This window comes from Oncorhynchus kisutch, unplaced genomic scaffold, assembly GCF_002021735.2.
Source record: "Oncorhynchus kisutch isolate 150728-3 unplaced genomic scaffold, Okis_V2 scaffold1015, whole genome shotgun sequence".
Lineage (NCBI taxonomy): Eukaryota > Metazoa > Chordata > Actinopteri > Salmoniformes > Salmonidae > Oncorhynchus > Oncorhynchus kisutch.
In genome coordinates this window covers 22,883-39,118 of record NW_022262960.1, presented here as the reverse complement: position 1 = coordinate 39,118, position 16,236 = coordinate 22,883, and the positions used below count along the sequence as shown (strand labels likewise).

Sequence of the window (16,236 nt, the reverse complement as noted above, 5' to 3'; positions counted from 1 at the left end):
TCTGGACTTGTCATGTCACAGAAAAACACACACAGAGACTAAAGTACGGCTTTCTTCCCATCGCCCCACCTGAAGGCGAGTGTTCATCTCCAGGAAGTAGAAGTTCTTGTTGGAGTCCACCAAGAACTCTACGGTCCCGGCAGAGGAGTACTGGACTGCTTTAGCCAGCTGTACCGCTTGCTCCCCCATCGCACGACGTGTCTCTGGGTCCAGGAACGTACTGCAGAGAGGAGGACAGAAATCACATAACTTACAACCCAAGACATTTATTTAATGGAACCTTTATTTAACTAGTCAGTTAAGAACAAATTCTTATTTACGATGACCACCTATACCGGCCAAACCCAGACGACGCTGGGCCAATTGTGCACCACCTTATGGGACTCCCAATCACGGCCGGGTGTGATGCAGCCTGGATTCGAACCAGGTACTGTAGTGACACTTCATGCACTGAGATGCAGTGCCGCTGCGCCACTCGGGAGCCCACCTGGGACTTACACCAATGAATAATTTAAAGGTGAAAACATTGACCCCTGACCTTGGAGCCTCCTCCACCACCTTCTGGTTCCTCCTCTGGATAGAACACTCCCTCTCGTTCAGCCACAGAGCATTACCATGCTTATCAGCCAGGACCTGGATCTCAATGTGTCTGGGTTGTCTACAAACTTCTCTATCAGCAGACGGTCGTCTCCGAAACTAGACGCAGCCTCCTGTGAGGACAAACGGAAACCTTCCCTGGGAAAGACAGAATGGAAGCGGTTTATTCAAGTCTAATGAAATGTCTTAATAAAGTCTATAAATATCTTACTACACAGTGTAGAGACGTATAAATGATTGTTTCATTTAAATGCTTTTATTAGATTTGAATTGCATTTATTACAGTAATAACGAATCTCACCTGGTCTCATCATCGTTCCAGGCGATCCTCATGCCTTTCCCCCCTCCTCCTGCCGAGGCCTTGATCATCACCGGGTAGCCTGATCAACAACACAATATGACCCGGGTAGCCTGATCAGCAACACAATATGACCCGGGTAGCCTGATCAACAACACAATATGACCCGGGTAGCCTGATCAACACCACAATATGACCCGGGTAGCCTGATCAACACCACAATATGACCCGGGTAGCCTGATCAACACCACAATATGACCCGGGTAGCCTGATCAACACCACAATATGACCCGGGGTAGCCTGATCAGCAACACAATATGACCCGGGTAGCCTGATCAACACCACAATATGACCCGGGTAGCCTGATCAACACCACAATATGACCCGGGTAGCCTGATCAACACCACAATATGACCCAGGTAGCCTGATCAACACCACAATATGACCCAGGTAGCCTGATCAACACCACAATATGACCCAGGTAGCCTGATCAACAACACAATATGACCCAGGTAGCCTGATCAACAACACAATATGACCGGGTAGCCTGATCAACAACACAATATGACCCGGGTAGCCTGATCAACAACACAATATGACCCGGGTAGCCTGATCAACAACACAATATGACCCGGGTAGCCTGATCAACAACACAATATGACCCAGGTAGCCTGATCAACAACACAGTATGACTGGGTAGCCTGATCAGCAACACAATATGACCCGGGTAGCCTGATCAACAACACAATATGACCGGGTATCCTGATCAACAACACAATATGACCCGGGTAGCCTGATCAACAACACAATATGACCGGGTATCCTGATCAACAACACAATATGACCCGGGTAGCCTGATCAACAACACAATATGACCCGGGTAGCCTGATCAACAACACAATATGACCCGGGTAGCCTGATCAACAACACAATATGACCGGGTATCCTGATCAACAACACAATATGACCGGGTATCCTGATCAACAACACAATATGACCCGGGTAGCCTGATCAACAACACAATATGACCGGGTAGCCTGATCAACAACACAATATGACCCGGGTAGCCTGATCAACACCACAATATGACCCAGGTAGCCTGATCAACACCACAATATGACCCGGGTAGCCTGATCAACAACACAATATGACCCAGGTAGCCTGATCAACAACACAATATGACCGGGTAGCCTGATCAACAACACAATATGACCGGGTAGCCTGATCAACAACACAATATGACCCGGGTAGCCTGATCAACAACACAATATGACCCGGGTAGCCTGATCAACAACACAATATGACCCGGGTAGCCTGATCAACAACACAATATGACCGGGTATCCTGATCAACAACACAATATGACCGGGTATCCTGATCAACAACACAATATGACCCGGGTAGCCTGATCAACACCACAATATGACCGGGTAGCCTGATCAACAACACAATATGACCCGGGTAGCCTGATCAACACCACAATATGACCCAGGTAGCCTGATCAACACCACAATATGACCCGGGTAGCCTGATCAACAACACAATATGACCCAGGTAGCCTGATCAACAACACAATATGACCGGGTAGCCTGATCAACAACACAATATGACCGGGTAGCCTGATCAACAACACAATATGACCCGGGTAGCCTGATCAACAACACAATATGACCCAGGTAGCCTGATCAACACCACAATATGACCCGGGTAGCCTGATCAACAACACAATATGACCCAGGTAGCCTGATCAACAACACAATATGACCGGGTAGCCTGATCAACAACACAATATGACCCGGGTAGCCTGATCAACAACACAATATGACCCGGGTAGCCTGATCAACAACACAATATGACCCAGGTAGCCTGATCAACAACACAGTATGACTGGGTAGCCTGATCAGCAACACAATATGACCCGGGTAGCCTGATCAACAACACAATATGACCGGGTATCCTGATCAACAACACAATATGACCCGGGTAGCCTGATCAACAACACAATATGACCCGGGTATCCTGATCAACAACACAATATGACCCGGGTAGCCTGATCAACAACACAATATGACCCGGGTAGCCTGATCAACAACACAATATGACCCGGGTAGCCTGATCAACAACACAATATGACCGGGTATCCTGATCAACAACACAATATGACCGGGTATCCTGATCAACAACACAATATGACCCGGGTAGCCTGATCAACAACACAATATGAAAATTCTGCATGGAGCCCAGGCAAATCTTTTTTAAATTAATGAATGGAATTTTGATTCACTTACCGATGTCTCCTGCAATTTTCACAGCGTCCTCCACGTTCTGAGACAGGAGACAGAGTTGTAAGTTCCACCAACCACCAACAGAGGGAGGCTCACCCTCATCTCCTCAACCATCCCTTTGTTCCTCTGTGTCTCCCTGCCTGCCTCCCTGTGTCTCCCTGCCTGCCTGCCTGTGTCTCCCTGCCTGCCTGCCTCTCTGCCTGTGTCTCCCTGCCTCTCTGCCTGTGTCTCCCTGCCTCTCTGCCTGTGTCTCCCTGCCTCTCTGCCTGTGTCTCCCTGCCTCTCTGCCTGTGTCTCCCTGCCTCTCTGCCTGTGTCTCCCTGCCTCTCTGCCTGTGTCTCCCTGCCTCTCTGCCTGTGTCTCCCTGCCTCTCTGCCTGTGTCTCCCTGCCTCTCTGCCTGTGTCTCTGCCTGTGTCTCCCTGTGTCTCTGCCTGTGTCTCCCTGCCTCTCTGCCTGTGTCTCCCTGCCTCTCTGCCTGTGTCTCCCTGCCTCTCTGCCTGTGTCTCCCTGCCTCTCTGCCTGTGTCTCCCTGCCTCTCTGCCTGTGTCTCCCTGCCTCTCTGCCTGTGTCTCCCTGCCTCTCTGCCTGTGTCTCCCTGCCTCTCTGCCTCCCTGCCTCTCTGCCTGTGTCTCCCTGCCTCTCTGCCTGTGTCTCCCTGCCTCTCTGCCTGTGTCTCCCTGCCTCTCTGCCTGTGTCTCCCTGCCTCTCTGCCTGTGTCTCCCTGCCTCTCTGCCTGTGTCTCCCTGCCTCTCTGCCTGTGTCTCCCTGCCTCTCTGCCTGTGTCTCCCTGCCTCTCTGCCTGTGTCTCCCTGCCTCTCTGCCTGTGTCTCCCTGCCTCTCTGCCTGTGTCTCCCTGCCTCTCTGCCTGTGTCTCCCTGCCTCTCTGCCTGTGTCTCCCTGCCTCTCTGCCTGTGTCTCCCTGCCTCTCTGCCTGTGTCTCCCTGCCTCTCTGCCTGTGTCTCCCTGCCTCTCTGCCTGTGTCTCCCTGCCTCTCTGCCTGTGTCTCCCTGCCTCTCTGCCTGTGTCTCCCTGCCTCTCTGCCTGTGTCTCCCTGCCTCTGCCTGTGTCTCCCTGCCTCTCCCTGCCTCTCTGCCTGCGTCTCCCTGCCTCTCTGCCTGCGTCTCCCTGCCTCTCTGCCTGCGTCTCCCTGCCTCTCTGCCTGTGTCTCCCTGCCTCTCTGCCTGTGTCTCCCTGCCTCTCTGCCTGTGTCTCCCTGCCTCTCTGCCTGTGTCTCCCTGCCTCTCTGCCTGTGTCTCCCTGCCTCTCTGCCTGTGTCTCCCTGCCTGTGTCTCCCTGCCTCTCTGCCTGTGTCTCCCTGCCTCTCTGCCTGTGTCTCCCTGCCTCTCTGCCTGTGTCTCCCTGCCTCTCTGCCTGTGTCTCCCTGCCTCTCTGCCGTGTCTCCCTGCCTCTCTGCCGGTGTCTCCCTGCCTCTCTGCCGGTGTCTCCCTGCCTCTCTGCCGGTGTCTCCCTGCCTCTCTGCCGGTGTCTCCCTGCCTCTCTGCCGGTGTCTCCCTGCCTCTCTGCCGGTGTCTCCCTGCCTCTCTGCCGGTGTCTCCCTGCCTCTCTGCCGGTGTCTCCCTGCCTCTCTGCCGGTGTCTCCCTGCCTCTCTGCCGGTGTCTCCCTGCCTCTCTGCCGGTGTCTCCCTGCCTCTCTGCCGGTGTCTCCCTGCCTCTCTGCCGGTGTCTCCCTGCCTCTCTGCCGGTGTCTCCCTGCCTCTCTGCCGGTGTCTCCCTGCCTCTCTGCCTGTGTCTCCCTGCCTCTCTGCCTGTGTCTCCCTGCCGGTCTGTCTGTCTGTCTACCCCATCAATCATGCCCTGGGGGCAGCATAGGTAGAAGAGATCACCCCATCAGAGCTGTTGTTGCCCCCCTGGCCTGTGACAGCTACGTGACAACAACCATCTTTATCTATTTTACTACTAGCCATTTGCAGGCAAAGTGTTAAACATGGCCCACACAGCTCTATTAGGACCATCACTGTATACAGAGGAGAGTGGAAGAGCAGGAGAGGAGAGAGTGGGGAGAGGAGAGTGGAAGAGCAGGAGAGGAGAGAGTGGGGAGAGGAGAGTGGAAGAGCAGGAGAAGAGAGGGGGAGGTGGGAGAGGAGAGAGAAAGAGAGAAGAGAGAAAGGCAAAAGGCTAAGTAGAGAGAGTAGAGAGAGAAGAGAGAGGTGGGAGAGGAGAGTGGAAGAGCAGGAGAAGAGAGGGGGAGGTGGGAGAGGAGATAGAAAGAGAGAAAGGCAAAAGGCTAAGTAGAGAGAGTAGAGAGAGAAGAGAGACAGGTGGGAGGTGGGAGAGGAGAGAGACCGAGAAAGGCAAATAGCTGAGGAGAGAGGGGGTAGAGGAGAGAGGGGGTAGATGAGAGGGGGGGTAGAGGAGAGAGGGGGTAGAGGAGAGAGGGGGTAGAGGAGAGAGAGGGTAGAGGAGAGAGGGGGTAGAGGAGAGAGAGGGTAGAGGAGAGAGAGATGAGGAGAATAGAGATGGAGGAAAACAAATGCCTGTTTGTAGAATGAGGGATAATGAAGACCAGATCTGAGTGGTATTGTTAAATGTAGATCCAGTTTGATTTGTTGCCAGGATGATCATATGCTTGCAGAAAGTTGTTGCAAGGACAACCATGTTGACAGTATAGCTCACCTCGACGACCCCGTCGAACCCAGGGATGACGTTGACATTGGCTGCCTTGGCAAGGAGCTTGCTCTCGATCTTGTCGCCCATGGCATGGATGGCGTGGGTGTCCGGTCCTATGAACACCACGTCTTCTGCAGCCTGCAGGAGACCAACAACATCATCACCACATCAGAGAACAACCATTCACTGGAACCACTGAGACAGACAATCACACCTGGGACAGTAAGAGCTGCTACCTATACCAACCTACATAATGAACAGACCTGGGTCAGTATAGAGATGCTACCTATACCAACCTACATAATGACTAGACCTGGGTCAGTATAGAGCTGCTACCTATACCAACCTACATAATGAACAGACCTGGGTCAGTATAGAGATGCTACCTATACCAACCTACATAATGAACAGACCTGGGTCAGTATAGAGCTGCTACCTATACCAACCTACATAATGAACAGACCTGGGTCAGTATAGAGATGCTACCTATACCAACCTACATAATGAACAGACCTGGGTCAGTATAGAGCTGCTACCTATACCAACCTACATAATGAACAGACCTGGGTCAGTATAGAGCTGCTACCTATACCAACCTACATAATGAACAGACCTGGGTCAGTATAGAGCTGCTACCTATACCAACCTACATAATGACCAGACCTGGGTCAGTATAGAGCTGCTACCTATACCAACCTACATAATGACCAGACCTGGGTCAGTATAGAGCTGCTACCTATACCAACCTACATAATGAACAGACCTGGGTCAGTATAGAGCTGCTACCTATACCAACCTACATGATTATAGTCGTTGAATTGGTTCCAGGCTCAACAATTTAAACGTGTTCAATATTTTTCACCAATTTCAGTATTTATCACAAATGTACATTTCCGTCATTTAGCAGACACTCTTATTCAGAGCGACTTACAGTTTATCTCCCCTAAACACAGCGAGGTGGGACAACCACATCTCAGTCACAGCGAGGTGGGACAACCACATCTCAGTCACAGCGAGGTGGGACAACCACATCTCAGTCACAGCGAGGTGGGACAACCACATCTCAGTCACAGCGAGGTGGGACAACCACATCTCAGTCACAGCGAGGTGGGACAACCACATCTCAGTCATAGCGAGGTGGGACAACCACATCTCAGTCACAGCGAGGTGGGACAACCACATCTCAGTCATAGCGAGGTGGGACAACCACATCTCAGTCATAGCGAGGTGGGACAACCACATCTCAGTCACAGCGAGGTGGGACAACCACATCTCAGTCACAGCGAGGTGGGACAACCACATCTCAGTCACAGCGAGTACATTTTTCTTCAATAAAGCAGCTATAAGTCAAAGTCGAAGCTGGCGAGGACAACATGTGAAATAGGTAAAAGATACAGGAAGAGACTCCATCACAGACATTTCTTGTCAGTCAAAACAGTGCCGTCTTGGGAACTCAACACAAACCCCTTCAGGCTGTAATAGTTGAGGCCTAGTCTCCTGTCGTCACATCTACCCCTCCTACATTACCCACTAGCCCTGGAAACATGACAGTACTTAAGGCTTATAAACAGGGAAAGAAAGAGGGACGGGAAGAGGGGCGCTTGTTCTCTCTCTCTCTCCCGTTGTCTTTGTGTTGTATAGAGCCTGTTGGATATTGCTTCCTGCCTGACACACAGTGGCAGATCCTCAGGGCCCATCGTCAGGCCTACAGCAGGGCAGTAATGTTGTGGCCCAAATGGCAACCTATCCCCTATGAAGTGCATCACCTTTGACTGGGCTCTGGTCAAAAATAGTGCACTATATAGGGAATTGGGTTCCATTGGGGTCGTAGCTTAAGGGCCTGTTATTAGTATGGAGATTCACCCTCAATGACTGCCAATTCAGCACCATTAAAATGAATGGGCCCTGGTTCCCATAGCATGACACACAGGACAAAGGCAAAGAAGGAGAAGAGGGGGACTCGACCCAGAGATAATTCTGCTGTTTGTAAATAATAAGCTTAGCTGAGAGGGACAAAGAGAAGAGTGGTGAAGAGAGAAAACAGATGAACAAAACCCCTACTTTAGTGAAATGATTTAAGTTTTATACAAAAAGGTACCTTCGTTCTCATTTCATCAGTAGGCTTCCTTGTTAGACTTTGACTTGGTTGTAGAGATCACTGTTTGAACAATATACAACTCCTCCATCTTGTCTCCAGATCACTGTTTGAACAATATATACAACAACTCCTCCATCTTGGCTACAGATCACTGTTTGAACAATATATACAACAACTCCTCCATCTTGGCTACAGATCACTGTTTGAACAATATATACAACTCCTCCATCTTGTCTCCAGATCACTGTTTGAACAATATACAACAACTCCATCTTGGCTCCAGATCACTGTTTGAACAATATATACAACAACTCCTCCATCTTGGCTCCAGATCACTGTTTGAACAATATATACAACAACTCCTCCATCTTGGCTCCAGATCACTGTTTGAACAATATATACAACAACTCCTCCATCTTGGCTCCAGATCACTGTTTGAACAATATATACAACAACTCCTCCATCTTGGCTCCAGATCACTGTTTGAACAATATATACAACAACTCTTCCATCTTGGCTCCAGATCACTGTTTGAACAATATATACAACTAGTCCATCTTGGTTCCAGATCACTGTTTGAACAATATATACAACAACTCCTCCATCTTGGCTCCAGATCACTGTTTGAACAATATATACAACAACTCCTCCATCTTGGCTCCAGATCACTGTTTGAACAATATATACAACAACTCCTCCATCTTGGCTCCAGATCACTGTTTGAACAATATATACAACAACTCCTCCATCTTGGCTCCAGATCACTGTTTGAACAATATATACAACAACTCCTCCATCTTGGCTCCAGATCACTGTTTGAACAATATATACAACAACTCCTCCATCTTGGCTCCAGATCACTGTTTGAACAATATATACAACAACTCCTCCATCTTGGCTCCAGATCACTGTTTGAACAATATATACAACAACTCCTCCATCTTGGCTCCAGATCACTGTTTGAACAATATATACAACAACTCCTCCATCTTGGCTCCAGATCACAGTTTGAACAATATATACAACAACTCCTCCATCTTGGCTCCAGATCACTGTTTGAACAATATACAACTCCTCCATCTTGGCTCCAGATCACTGTTTGAACAATATATACAACAACTCCTCCATCTTGGCTCCAGATCACTGTTTGAACAATATATACAACAACTCCTCCATCTTGGCTCCAGATCACTGTTTGAACAATATATACAACAACTCCTCCATCTTGGCTCCAGATCACTGTTTGAACAATATATACAACAACTCCTCCATCTTGGCTCCAGATCACTGTTTGAACAATATATACAACAACTCCTCCATCTTGGCTCCAGATCACTGTTTGAACAATATATACAACAACTCCTCCATCTAGGCTACAGATCACTGTTTGAACAATATATACAACAACTCCTCCATCTTGGCTCCAGATCACTGTTTGAACAATATATACAACAACTCCTCCATCTTGGCTCCAGATCACTGTTTGAACAATATATACAACAATTCCTCCATCTTGGCTCCAGATCACTGTTTGAACAATATATACAACAACTCCTCCATCTTGGCTCCAGATCACAGTTTGAACAATATATACAACAACTCCTCCATCTTGGCTCCAGATCACTGTTTGAACAATATATACAACAACTCCTCCATCTTGGCTCCAGATCACAGTTTGAACAATATATACAACAACTCCTCCATCTTGGCTCCAGATCACTGTTTGAACAATATATACAACAACTCCTCCATCTTGGCTCCAGATCACTGTTTGAACAATATATACAACAACTCCTCCATCTTGGCTCCAGATCACTGTTTGAACAATATATACAACAACTCCTCCATCTTGGCTCCAGATCACTGTTTGAACAATATATACAACAACTCCTCCATCTTGGCTCCAGATCACTGTTTGAACAATATATACAACAACTCCTCCATCTTGGCTCCAGATCACTGTTTGAACAATATATACAACAACTCCTCCATCTTGGCTCCAGATCACTGTTTGAACAATATATACAACAACTCCTCCATCTTGGCTCCAGATCACTGTTTGAACAATATATACAACAACTCCTCCATCTTGGCTCCAGATCACTGTTTGAACAATATATACAACTAGTCCATCTTGGTTCCAGATCACTGTTTGAACAATATATACAACAATTCCTCCATCTTGGCTCCAGATCACTGTTTGAACAATATATACAATTCCTCCATCTTGGCTCCAGATCACTGTTTGAACAATATATACAACAACTCCTCCATCTTGGCTCCAGATCACTGTTTGAACAATATATACAACAACTCCTCCATCTTGGCTCCAGATCACTGTTTGAACAATATATACAACAACTCCTCCATCTTGGCTCCAGATCACTGTTTGAACAATATATACAACTACTCCTCCATCTTGGCTCCAGATCACTGTTTGAACAATATATACAGCGCCTTAGGAAAGTATTCATACCCCTCTGCATTTTCTTGTGTTACAGCCTGAATGCAAAATGGATTAACACATCTACTACACACATTAACCTGTAATGACAAAGTGAAAACATGTTTTTCAAATGTTTTGTTAATTTATTGAAATACAAAAACACACAAGTATTGACTCACACCCCTGAGTCAATACTTTGTAGGAGCACCTTTGGCAGTGATTACAGCTGTGAGTCTTTCTGGGTAAGTCTATACGAGCTCTGAGTTCTTCAAGCTCTGCCAAGTTGGTTGTTGATCATTGCTAGGCAGCCATTTTCAAGTCTAGCCATAGATTTTCAAGCTGACTGAAGGGGTGTGAGTCAGGAACATTCAATGTCTTCTTGGTAAGCAACTCCAGTGTAGATTTGGCCTTGTGTTTAGGGTTATTGTCCTGCTGAAAGGTGAATTCGTCTCCCAGTGTCTGGTGGAAAGCAGACTGAACCAGGTTTTCCTCTACTGTGACTGTGCTTAGCTGTATTCTGTTGATTTTTATCCCCCCCAAAAAACTCTATAGTCCTTGCCGATGACAAGCATACCCATAACATGATGCAGCCACCACCACGCTTGAAAATATGAAGAGAGGCACTCAGTAATGTATTGGATTTGTCCCAAACATGACACTTTGTATTCATTTTTTGCTGTTTTACTTTAGTGCCTTATTGCAAACAGGATACATGTTTCAGAATATCTATTTTGTACAGGTTTTCTTTTCACTCTGTCATTTAGGTTAACAATGTTGATCCGTCCTCAGTTCTCCTATCACAAACATTAAACTCTGTTTTAAAGTCATCATTGGCCTCATGGTGAAATCCCTGAGCAGTTTCCTTCCTCTCCAGCAACTGAGTTAGGAAGGAGGTCTGTATCTTTGAAGGGACACCATCTAAAGTGTAACTAACAACTTCACCATGCTCAAAGGAATATGTCATGTCTAATTGTATCTTTTTTTTATACCCATCTACCAATAGGTGCCCTTCTTTGTGAGGCATTGGAAAACCTCCCTGGTCTTTGTGGTTGAATCTGTGTTTGAACATTTTTCCTCGACTGAAGGGACCTTACAGATAACTGTATGAGTTGGATACAGAGATGAGGTACACACTAGTATTGAACACGAGTCCAAGTAACTTATTATGTGACTGGTTAAGCACATTTTTACTCCAGTGCTCATTTAGGCTTGCCATAACAAAGGGGTTGATTACTTATTGAGTCAAGATATTATCTTAATTTTTAATAAAAAAAAATAAAAAAATAACAACCTACTTTGACATTATGGGGAATTGTGTGAAGGCCAGTGACACACACTTTCAATGTAAAAATCCATTTTAAATTCAGGCTGGAACAACAAAACATGGAAAAAGTCAAGGGGTGTGAATAATTTCTGAAGGCACTAAGTATTCACAGCTGAGTCAATACTTTGTAGAAGCACCTTTGGTTGGGATTACAGCTTTAAGTCGTCTTGGGGGATGTCTGGATCAGCTTTGCCTTGCAGATTTGGATCAGCTTCTTCCTTGCAGATTTTCTCAAGCTTTGTTAAGTTAAATGGGGAGTGCCGGGGAACAGCAATCTTCAAGTCTTTCCACGGATTTTCAATGGGATTTAAGTCTGGGCTTCTGCTGGGCCACTCAAGGACTTTCATATTCTAGTTCTGAAGCCATTCCAGCGTTGCTTTGGCTGTATGTTTGGGGTCATTGTCCTGTTGGAACTTAAATCTTCGCCCCAGTCTAAGGTTGTTTGCACTCTGAAGCAGGTTCTCATCAAGGGTTTTCCTGTATTTGGCTCCATTCATTGTTTTCTCTATCCTTACCAGTCTCCCAGTCCCTGCAGCTGAAAGCATCCCCATAGTATGATGCTGCCACCACCATGCTTCACGGTAGGGATGGTGTTAGACAGGTGATGAGCTGTGCCTGGTTCTCTCCAGACATAGCGCTTTGCATTCAGACCAAAGAGTTACATTTTAGTCTGATCAGACCACCTAACCTTTTCCCTCATGCTCTGTCTTTCACAGGCCTTTATACCTGCTGTCAAGTGCCTTTTTCTCAAAAGTGGCTTCGGTCCGACCACTCTCCCATAAAGCCCAGATCGGTGAAGTTCTGTAAAGACGATTGTCCTTCTGGCAAGTTCTCCCATCTCGGCCAAGGAACACCCACTCCGAAACTAACTGCAGCTCTTTGCTAAGTGTTGCAGTCGTTTCAGTCACTGTAGTAGCTGACGTGTATAGTGTCGAGTCACCCGCATACATAGAAACTCTGGCTTTACTCAAAGTAAGTGAAAAAAATTAAAAAGCAAGCGGCCTAAACAGCTTCCCTGGGGAATTCCTGATTCCATTTGGATTATGTTTGAGAGGCTTCCATTAAAGAACACCCTCTGTGTTCTGTTAGACAGGTAACTCTTTATCCACATTATAGTAGGGGGTGTAAAGCCATAATACACACATGTTTTACAAGCAGCAGACTATGATCGATAATGTTAAAAGCTGCAGTGAAGTCAAACAAGACAGCCCCCACAATCATTTTATCACAAATTTCTCTCAGTCAATCATCAGTCAGTTGTGTAAGTGCTGTGCTTGTTTAGTGTCCTTCCCTATAAGCTGAAAGTCTGTTGTCAATTTGTTTACCATGAAATAGCATTATATCTGGTCAAACAATTTTCCCCAGAAGTTTACTAAAGGTTGGTAACAGGCTGATTGTTCAGCTATTTGAGCCTGTAAAGGGGGTTTTACTATTCTTGGGTAGCGGAATGACTTTAGCTTCCCTCCAGGCCTGAGGGGACACACTTTCTAGTAGGATTAAATTGGAGATGTGACAAATAAGAGAGGCAATATCGTCTGCAATTACCCTCAGTAATTTTCCAACCAGATTGTCAGACCCCGTTGGCAACACACAATAATTTGTCAGACCCCACAATAATTTTCACCTCCTCCACACTGAATTTACAGAATTCAAAAGTACATTTCTTGTCTTTCATCATTTGGTCACATATACTTAGATGTGTCAGCCAGTGTTGCTGGCATGTCATCCCGAATGTTGCTTATCTTGTCAATAAAAACATCCTTAAAGTAGTTTGCAATATCAGTGGGCTTTATGATGAGTGAGCCATCTGGTTCAATGAATGATGGAGCCGAGTTGGCTTCCCCCAAATTGTAATTTAATGTGCCCCAAAGCTTCTTACTGTCATTCTTTATATAATTCATCTTTGTTTCATAGTGTAGTTTATTTTTATTTAGTTTAGTCACATGATTTCTTAACTTTCAGTACGGTTACCTGTCAGTTGGGCTGACAGACTTATTTGACATACCTTACACCTCATCCCTCTCAACCCATACCATTTTTTCATTTCCTCATCAATCCAAGGAGATTTAACAGTTTTTACAGTCATTTCTTAATGGGTGCGTTGCTTATTACTAACTGGAATAAGTAGTTTTATAAAGGTGTCAAGTGCAGCATCTGGTTGCTCCTCATTACACACCAGACCAGCAGCGTCTGGTTGCTCCTCATTACACACCAGACCAGCAGCGTCTGGTTGCTCCTCATTACACACCAGACCAGCAGCGTCTGGTTGCTCCTCATTACACACCAGACCAGCAGCGTCTGGTTGCTCCTCATTACACACCAGACCAGCAGCGTCTGGTTGCTCCTCATTACACACCAGACCAGCAGCTTCTGGTTGCTCCTCATTACACACCAGACCAGCAGCTTCTGGTTGCTCCTCATTACACACCAGACCAGCAGCTTCTGGTTGCTCCTCATTACACACCAGACCAGCAGCTTCTGGTTGCACACCAGACCAGCAGCTTCTGGTTGCACACCAGACCAGCAGCATCTGGTTGCTCCTCATTACATACCAGAGACCAGCAAATATTCTTTACATCACCAACATATGAATCACTACACAACTTATTGTATGACCTCTTATACACTATATTAGGCCCAGCCTGACCTCTTATACACTATATTAGGCCCAGCCTGACCTCTTATACACTATATTAGGCCCAGCCTGACCTCTTATACACTATATTAGGCCCAGCCTGACCTCTTATACACTATATTAGGCCCAGCCTGACCTCTTATACACTATATTAGGCCCAGCCTGACCTCTTATACACTATATTAGGCCCAGCCTGACCTCTTATACACTATATTAGGCCCAGCCTGACCTCTTATACACTATATTAGGCCCAGCCTGACCTCTTATACACTATATTAGGCCCAGCCTGACCTCTTATACACTATATTAGGCCCAGCCTGACCTCTTATACACTATATTAGGCCCAGCCTGAGCTCTTATACACTATATTAGGCCCAGCCTGACCTCGTATACACTATATTAGGCCCAGCCTGACCTCATATACACTATATTAGGCCCAGCCTGACCTCGTATACACTATATTAGGCCCAGCCTGACCTCGTATACACTATATTAGACCCAGCCTGACCTCTTATACACTATATTAGACCCAGCCTGACCTCTTATACACTATATTAGACCCAGCCTGACCTCTTATACACTATATTAGACCCAGCCTGACCTCTTATACACTATATTAGACCCAGCCTGACCTCTTATACACTATATTAGGCCCAGCCTGACCTCGTATACACTATATTAGACCCAGCCTGACCTCTTATACACTATATTAGGCCCAGCCTGACCTCGTATACACTATATTAGGCCCAGCCTGACCTCGTATACACTATATTAGGCCCAGCCTGACCTCGTATACACTATATTAGACCCAGCCTGACCTCTTATACACTATATTAGGCCCAGCCTGACCTCTTATACACTATATTAGGCCCAGCCTGACCTCTTATACACTATATTAGGCCCAGCCTGACCTCGTATACACTATATTAGGCCCAGCCTTTGGAACTTGTTTTTCCCAGATATGGCTGTTACATTGTGATCACTACATCCCATGGATTTAGATACGGCTTTCAAGCTCATTTCTGCAGCGTTAGTAAAGATGTGATCAATACATGGTGATGATTTAATTCCTGTGCTGTTTGTAACGACCCTGGTAGGTTGACTGACAACCTGAACCAGGTTGCAGGCACTGGTTACAGTTTGAAGTGTTGTCTTGAGTGGGCAGCTTGATGAGAGCCAATCAATATTTACAAATCACCCAGACAATATACTTCTCTGTTGATATCACATTATCAAGCAGTTCACACATATTATCCAGATACTGACTGTTACCACTTGGTGGTCTATAGCAGCTTCCCACCAGAATGGGCTTTAGGTGAGGCAGATGAACCTGCAGCCATATCACTTCAATAGTATAGAACATTATATTGTCTCTAAGCTTTACAGGAATGTGGTTCTGAATATAGACCGCATCATCGCACCCGTTGGAATTTCTATATTTTCGGTAGATGTAATAACCATGTATTGCTACCACTCTATCAAATGTATTATCTAAGTGAGTTTCAGAGTCAGAATATAAAATGTTATATTTGTTAGACTTCATGGACCTGGTTTCTTATGTTAATGTTAACATGGGCTACTTCTTAGCACTTTCCTGGGTTGCTAGATTGTTTTTAACGCTTTACTGGGAAGTTTGTCAGAAGTAGACGTCCTCATGTTATTTACATTGGAGCTGATAGTGCAGGGTGAGCTGCATAAAGTGGGCTTCCTACTAGGACACCGTCTCAGTGATAACAGTGTAACTCTGGTTCATAGGCTCATGATTACTGCTTACAATAGCTGTAGGATTAACAGAAGTATTCAGGGTAATTAGGGATACATACATTAAATGACTTGCATTGTGTTTGCCAATGCCCCTTGGATCATGTACATTTGATGCAGCATTATGACGACTCATTGTCACAACGGTAGGGATTAACTGAGC

The 16,236-nt window shown here is 46.2% G+C and overlaps 1 protein-coding gene across 1 annotated transcript in view; it reads right to left on the bottom strand.

Annotated features, from left to right (window-relative positions):
• Positions 1–16,236, bottom strand: part of LOC116364163 (propionyl-CoA carboxylase alpha chain, mitochondrial-like) — a 61,711-nt gene that overhangs the window by 28,854 nt on the left and 16,621 nt on the right. The window contains 6 exon segments of the mRNA XM_031817401.1: positions 70–220; positions 539–650; positions 653–735; positions 899–977; positions 3,184–3,220; positions 5,816–5,947. Coding sequence (XP_031673261.1) covers positions 70–220; positions 539–650; positions 653–735; positions 899–977; positions 3,184–3,220; positions 5,816–5,947 — 594 coding nt within the window.